The following is an 8531-nucleotide window of genomic DNA, read 5'->3' as shown; positions in this document are numbered from 1 at the left end:
TATCATATCGTACCTTATCTTATCTTATCTTATCTTATCGCTCTGTGTCTACGTGCAGAAGTTACATAATCTGCCTTTACGTTTGCGGTGGGATGGAGGTGGTTTTGACGTGCAGCGTGTCCAGCTCCTGGACACTCCCCCTGCTGACAGACACGGTGGAGTTGGCCAATCGCATGGCGGCTCTCCTCCTGGCCCGACGGGGGCAGCAGCCCGTGGAGTTGTTCTGCGCCCCCTGCTGGCTGGACAGGGAGGTGCTGCGACTGGTCCTGAAGCCCACCGACTCGGTCATGCAGAGCTCACTGTAGGTCAGCTCATCTGTGAACTCATGGTTCTGTCAAGAGGAAGAGGAGGATGGACCAAGGCAAAAGAACAGAGAAGATGGACAGTTAGTACTTTAACTCAGACAGACCAAACATCCACCGTTTTCCAAAATCATCTACTGATGTAAAATATTTAATGTGCTGATCCACTAATTCTATAATACATGTCAATAATTGGTGTAAAATACAGTTTGTCGTCTTTTCACGGTCATCAGATATGACCCATTTGGACGTTCAGAGGCTCCGTAGTTACCATGGAAACACCGTCATCTTCTACAACGTTGATTCACCAGTAAAACCCATGGAGTTGGATCAGTGACAGTGGATGGACACACTGGGTTACGTTCAGTTATTTACAGTATGTCTTTACGGAGCCCCTTTGGCGGCACGAGAAAAAAAAAAAGTGTGACCACAAGACAATTTACCTATGAGATTGCTGTATAGCGTAGCTCACCGATTTGGAACTTGGAACACCTCAATTTGATTACATTTTATTTTCACCTTGGTATGAACGACCGTGACATACTTCAAACACTTGCTTTAACGCATGGGGTTTTAGTATGGGGCATTACTAACTCGTGGTCACGCGTTACTTATCTTATTTTTTTTAAACTACAACTTTATTCTCAAAATATTACAACTTTATTGTCACAAAATTATGACTCTTTTTGTTTTTGACTTTATTCTCGATATTTTATGACTTTATTCTCTTAAAAGTACGACATTATTTTAGTTAAATTATGATTTTTTTTAAAACTACGACTTTATTCTCAAAATATTACGACTTTATTGTCATAAAATTATGACTCTTTTTGTATTTGACTTCATTCTCGATATTTTACGACTTTATTCTCATAGTGACAAATGTTTTTATTTTCTTATGTGGCCTCAATATGCTGTCATTCTATTCTATTCTATTCTATTCTATTCTATTCTATTCTATTCTATTCTACAAAGGCGTATTAGGGCCACGTAGGAAAATAAAACTATGCGAATAAAGTCAAATTTTGAAAAGTATTAGTTAAAAAAAAAAAATTTAATGAAAATAATGTTGTACTTTTATGACATTAAAGTCGTCATATTTTGAGAATGAAGCCATTATATTATGAGAATAACAGAATAACATTATTTTTTATTAAATTCTGAGTTTTTGTAAACTACAACTTTATTCTCAAAATATGACGACTTTATTCTCAAAATACTACAACTTGAATCTCTTAAAAGTATGACACTATTTTCTTTAATTATGATTTTTTAAAAACTACGACCTTATTCTCAAAATATTACAACTTTAGTCTCGTAAAATCATGGGTTTTATCTCGATATTTTACGACTTTATTCTCGTAGTGACAAGTGTTTTTATTTTCTTATGTGGTTCTATACACCGTCATTCTATTATATTCTATTCTATTCTATTCTATTCTATTCTATTCTATTCTACAAAGGCGTATTAGGGCCACATAGGAAAATAAAACTATGTGAATAAAGTCAAATTTTGAGAAGTCTTACTTAAAAAAAAATAATTTAATGAAAATAATATTGTACTTTTATGAGATTAAAGTCGTCATATTTTGAGAATGAAGCCATTATATTAAGAGAATAACAGAATAACATTATTTTCATAAAATTATGAGTTTTTGTTACCTACGACTTTATTCTCAAAATATTATGACTTCATTCTCAAAATATTACAACTTGAATCTCTTAAAAGTATGCCACTATTTTCTTTCATTATGATTTTTTTAAAACTACGACCTTATTCTCAAAATATTACGACTTTATTCTCATAAAATTATGGGTTTTATCTTGATATTTTATGACTTTATTCTTGTAGTGACAAGTGTTTTTATTTTCTTATGTGGCCTCAATATGCCGTCATTCTATTCTATTCTATTCTATTCTATTCTATTCTATTCTATTCTATTCTACAAAGGTGTATTAGGGCCACATAGGAAAATAAAACTACGAGAATAAAGTCACATTTTGAGAAGTATTAGTTAAAAAAAAAAAAAAATTTAATGAAAAATAATGTTGTACTTTTATGAGATTGAAGTTGTCATATTTTGAGAATGAAGCCATTATATTATGAGAATAACAGAATAACATTATTTTCATTAAATTATGACTTTTTTTAAACTACAACTTTATTCTCAAAATATTACGACTTGAATCTCTTAAAAGTATGACACTATTTTCTTTAATTATGATTTTTTTTAAAACTACGACCTTATTCTCAAAATATTACAACTTAAGTCTTGTAAAATTACGGGTTTTATCTTGATATTTTACGACTTTACTCTCGTAGTGGCAAGTGTTTTTATTTTCTTATGTAGTTCTATATGCCGTCATTCTATTCTATTCTATTCTATTGTATTCTATTCTATTCTATTCTATTCTATTTTTGAATCTCATTTAAAATATGGACAATATGCAATTTTTTTGCTAGATGCTGATACATGCTATATTTACACGTGTGTGACATCGCTGATGAAGACCATGAGTGATGAAGAACACCAACAAAATGGCGTTTATTTTTTTCTTGTCAGCCTGTTGCAGTTTGAATAAATGCAGAGCATTTGCATAAGAGGCTTTCTGTCAGCGTGGGGTTTGGAGTCTCACCGTTGTTTTCTCCAGACAGTGCAGCAGGTGGTGATGTTGATGCTCGAACGCTGATCTGTTCTTCACACACAGAGCTGTACTGTCACTGTCCCGGTCCTACACAGCAACAACAACAACAAACAACAAACACACAACTGATCACAAACATGACTCTGCAATGAGCAACTTCATGGAATAATTGAAGATAACAGGTCATTACAGCAGCTGCTTTGGTCAAAACTAATCTTCCTTTTTTCTTTTTTTTTTTTTCACTGAAGAGAAAATAAGTCGCCCCGTGTAACGACAAGATTCAGCGACGTGTGTTTAATTGTTTTACGACAACACAGGAGCTCAGAGAAGATGAGCAGGTTACAAATACATGGAAAATACGGCGAGGAGGATGGATTCACTGGTGGGGTTTCCATTTGAAAACAGTAACGAAAGTGCAGATGATTACAGGACTGATCGCAGAAGTGTGAAGCATTTTATACATTTGGAAACCGGAGACAGAAAGACTTTAGAAACACTTTGTTCCTGTCGTTAAACTTTACTACTTCATAGGTTTAACTTTTTACAGCAGAAGTGTCAAACTCATGTCTTCCAGGTTCCACATTCAGCCCAGTTGGATCTGAAGTGGGCCGGACCAGTAAAGTAATAGCAACATAACTTTTAAATAACAAAATTTTTTTCTTTGTTTTAGTACAATAAAAACATTAAATTATGAAAATATTTACATTTACAAACTATCCTTTAACAAAAAAACATGTGAATAACCTGAAAAAACTGACATATGTAAGAAAAATAAGGACAGTTTTGACAAAATTATGCACACAATGTTACACAAACATTTGGTAACAAGCATAATATTGTTAAAATTTGGAGTTTGGAACTAAAATAATAATAATAATAATAATAATAATAATAATAATAATAATAATAATAATAATAATAATAATAATAATAATAATGATAATAATAATAATAATAATGTTGTTTTTGGTAGTTCTAGGTTCAACTGGACTCGTTTCGCTTCAAAAGACCAAAGCAAGTCCAGTTGAACCTAGAAAAATAGAGTTGTCACTGTTCCTACATTATTCTGCACTTTTTTAACTTTAGTTCATATTGGTCTGACTGTGGATCCTGAACTAACAGGAGTTCAACACCCTTGATTTTTAATATCTACAGTGTGATTTTTGCACTTCGTAAATTCATCCCACGGGTCAGATTGGACCTTTTGGTGGGCCGGTTTTGGCCCCTGGGCCACATGTTTAAGACCCTGATTTACAGTATATCTGATTCACATTTAATGATGTGTAAGTCTCATGTAAATCTGATCCATTTCATCTCCCATTACAATTCTGATTTTATCGTACGCTATATGGAAAAAAGTATGTGGACATGTTGGATTCAGGTGTTTCTTTTCTAACAGGGGTCTGGAATACAAAACAATAATGACAAATGTCAGAAGATAGTTTTATATTGGGATTAATATAATTTCATTGGTTGGTTTGGTTTAAATTATCTTTGCCTCTAAAATGCCTCAGAGATGGTTTTTACTGAATTTCACTCAACGTTGTTTTTGTTTTAAATTCTTGGCTATGATTTTAAATGTTCTTCTTCTAAATTTCTAAAATATTTTTCCTGCTCTGTTGAGCCGCATTATGTAATAAATTCCCATTATGTAATAAAAGTGCAAAATGTTATAAGAATGTCACATCATCTTGTAATAAAGCCACATTATGTAATAACCTGACGCATTTTGTAATAAACTACCTCAATGCATTATGTAGTACATTTTTTCACATTGTGTTGTACGTTATTACAATTTGAGAAATTTATAACAAAATGCACTTGACACGTTTTTATTTTCAGGAAAATGTAATGTGCTAAATTAATCTTTAAACTGTGTGGTTAAAGTTCTGATTACATTACCTGTAGCTCCTGTGACTAATTTCTTCTAAATTGCTCTGAAATTATATTAATTTTGATTGTTGTTACATAATGAACCATGTTATTACATTTTTTTAAAATAAAAATTCTCAAATTGTAATAACTTACTACATAATGTGAAAAAATTTACTATATAATGTGTTGACGTAGTTTATTACAAAATGCGTCAGCTTATTACATAATGCGGCTTTATTACAAGATGACGTGACATTCTTATTACATTTTGAACTTTTATTACACAGTGGGAATTTATTACATAGTGCAGCTCAACATGCTCTGACTGTAAATAATAATTTTCTACCACAACTAACCATCTCCTTTCTGCACATCTCACTGAGGAAGAAAAATCTCTCATTAAACTTTAAGGAAATATTGATGTTTTTATCTTAAATCAGCATGAACAGGACATCTTACAGCTGTAGACATGATGTGTCCCAATACTTTTGTCCATATTGGTTATAAACGTCAATATTTCCTTAAAGTTTAAGGGGAAATTTTTCTTCCTCAGTGAGATGTGAAGGAAGTAGATATTTAACTGTGGTAGAAAATTATTATTTACAGTCAGAGCATGAAAAATATTTTAGAAATTTAGAGGAAGAACATTTTAAATCATAGTCATTGACAAAAAAAAATCAATGTTGAGAGAAATTAAGAAAACATCTCTGAAGCATTTTAGAAGCAAAAATTATTTAAACTAAACTAACCAATTCAATGATATTTATCCCAATATTAAACTATATTATAACATTTATCATTATTGTTTTGTATCCCAGACCCCTGTTAGTGTCCACATACTTTTGTCCATATAGTGTACATGTCTCCATCTCTTCTTCTTTTCTCTCCTCCTCCTCATCCCCCTGTTTTCTACTCGTCCACATTATGCACTCTTTAAATCCAACGTTCATCCCTTGCCGTCGTTCAGCGCTGGAGATGGATTAAGACTCACCCATCCATGGCTGAGTACCTGCAGCTTAAAGCCACTTACTGATAAAACATTCAAACCCAGTCAATGTTTCATCCTCAGGCTCAAATTAAACTCACACAGACGGAGTCGGGATGAAAATTTTGTGAGCCGTCTGCGGTGGAGGCGGAGCTCACCTGAACCGCAACATGGATGATGAATCTATTTACTGAGGAGGTGCATACGGACAAGTCTGCAACGCAAATTCTGATGGAAATTAGTGGACGAAGGTGGACAAAGACACTTAAACGGGAGTAAAAGGAGGTTTGACGGATGTTTGACCTGGTGATAATGAGTTAGAAAAAGAAAAATCTGATACAATGGTACTAGTGTTTCCTCAGATTATCACATATTTAAACCAGGTACCAGGTATTAAACTGAAGGAGGTGTGCTTGAAATGGTTTTAGATTAGGTTGGGTTGGGTTAGACTAGACTAAACCAGAGTAGACTAGATAAGGTTGGGTTAGGTTTGGTTAGGTTAGGTTGGGTTAGACTAGACTAGAGTAGAGTAGAGTAGAGTAGAGTAGAGTAGGTTGGGTTAGACTAGACTAGACCAGAGTAGACTAGACTAGGTTGGGTTAGGTTTGGTTAGGTTAGGTTAGGTTGTGTTGGGTTAGAGTAGAGTAGAGTAGAGTAGAGTAGAGTAGAGTAGAGTAGAGTAGGTTGGGTTAGACTAGACTAGACCAGAGTAGACTAGACTAGGTTGGGTTAGGTTTGGTTAGGTTAGGTTAGGTTAGGTTGTGTTGGGTTAGACTAGAGTAGAGTAGAGTAGAGTAGAGTAGAGTAGAGTAGAGTAGAGTAGAGTAGAGTAGGTTGGGTTAGACTAGACTAGACTTGACTAGACTAGGTTAGGTTGGGTTGGGCTAGAGTAGAGTAGAGTAGAGTACAGTAGAGTAGAGTAGAGTAGACTAGGCTAGGTTGGGTTAGACTAGACTAGAGTAGACTAGGTTAGGTTGGGTTAGGCTAGACTAGACTAGGTTAGGTTGGGTTAGACTAGGTTAGGTTGGGTTGGATTACACTAGAGTAGAGTAGACTAGACTAGACTAGGTTAGGTTAGGTTAGACTAGACTAGGTTAGGTTGGGTTAGAGTAGAGTAGATTAGAGTAAACTAGACTGGGCTAGGTTGGGTTAGGTTAGATTAGACTAGACTCGGTTAGGTTGGGTTAGACTAGACTAGGTTAGGTTGGGTTGGGCTAGACTAGACTTGACTAGGTTAGGTTGGGTTTGACTAGACGAGGTTAGGTTGGGTTGGACTAGACTTGACTAGGTTAGGTTGGGTTGGGCTAGACTAGAGTAGAGAAGACTAGACTAGGTTAGGTTGGGTTGGGCTAGACTAGACTTGACTAGGTTAGGTTGGGTTGGGCTAGACTAGAGTAGAGAAGACTAGACTAGACTAGGTTAGGTTAGGTTGGGTTGGGCTAGACTAGACTAGACTAGGTTAAAAATGATTAGACTAAATTAGGTTAGATTAGATTAGAGTAGGTTAGACTAGAGTTGGTTAGGTTAGGTTAGGTTGGGCTGGGCTGGGCTGGGCTAGACTAGACTAGGTTAGGTTAGGTTAGACTAGATTAGACTAAATTAGGTTAGATTAGATTAGGTTATATTATATTATATTATATTATATTAGATTAGATTAGACTCACCTAGGTTAGGTTATATTAGGTTATGTTACGTTACGTTAGACTAAATTAGGTTAGGGTAGACTAGATTAGACTAAATTAGGTTAGATTAGATTAGACTAAACTAGGTTAGACTAGACTAGGTTCGGTTAGATCAGAAAGTCTTTATTGTTCCCGAGGGTCAGTTTGTTTTACAACAGTAATCGGCCGAATCAAACACGTAGAATAAAAACACTAGAATAAAGTAAAAACACTGAATATACCAGTGAAATAAGAAACACTGCATAAAATACAACTGAAGAACTCAAGTACATACCTAATATGTAAATAATAATATGTAAATTTAATTCTAAATGCATAAAAATATTTGTATAAATGCCAGATTTCTTATTTTGTTTCTCTCTATATTTAATTGTTCATTTGTTTGTTGTTTTTCTACCTTTCTCTTCACTTGCTTATTGAATGTAGCTGCTGTTAACTGTGATCTGATCTTAATAGTTTCCTAATTATCCACATTTTTACTCCTAATAGTCCAGGACACTTGGTTCGATTAAGGTTCAACATTCAGGAGGACAAAAAGCTGGATTATATTGTTCAATGTATTAAATCAAACTTTTAGACGTCTATATTACACTACACAGGTATGACTCCTGCCACGAGTTTATTTAATTTTTTTTACTGTATTCAAAGAAACAGACATTTCTACATTTTATGTCAAAAACTGCCAAACCAAGTACATTATTAGTGTTCTATTTTTGACTGTTGTGTTTAGAGGTGTTTTATGCGCAATGTAGAGGTTGTAATTTAAATAAAAAAGCACCAACATATTTATTTTTTGTTGCTCCAGTATCTGCGCTGTGCCTGGTTTAAATGTCAGTTTGAGTTTTCGTTCACGTCTTTTCATAGTAATAAAAACAGAGCACAGACTCAGACGGATGCACCTGGAACCACTGTGGGTCAGAGCAGGTCCTCATATCTGCAGTCAAAGCATATACATTTGGCTTCAGACTTCATATTTGTGTCAGAGAACAATGTGCTCGTCCGTCCGTCCGTCCATCGGTCCGTCTTTCTCGCTGTGCTAAT

At 34.4% G+C, this 8531-nt stretch overlaps 1 protein-coding gene across 1 annotated transcript in view; it reads right to left on the bottom strand.

The window, feature by feature from the left end:
- The window catches only part of kcnd1 (potassium voltage-gated channel, Shal-related subfamily, member 1), a 192862-nt gene that overhangs the window by 9657 nt on the left and 174674 nt on the right, over positions 1-8531 (bottom strand). Inside the window, exons 8-9 of the mRNA XM_030139724.1 lie at positions 2940-3035; positions 81-331 (exon numbers count right to left, since the gene is read on the bottom strand). Of these exons, the coding sequence (XP_029995584.1) occupies positions 81-331; positions 2940-3035 (347 nt within the window). The remainder of the gene's footprint in view (positions 1-80; positions 332-2939; positions 3036-8531) is intronic.

This window comes from Sphaeramia orbicularis, chromosome 7, assembly GCF_902148855.1.
Source record: "Sphaeramia orbicularis chromosome 7, fSphaOr1.1, whole genome shotgun sequence".
Taxonomy (NCBI): Eukaryota; Metazoa; Chordata; class Actinopteri; order Kurtiformes; family Apogonidae; genus Sphaeramia; species Sphaeramia orbicularis.
The sequence above is the reverse complement of the archived record's forward strand: the minus strand, read 5'-3'. Positions and strand labels throughout refer to the sequence as shown.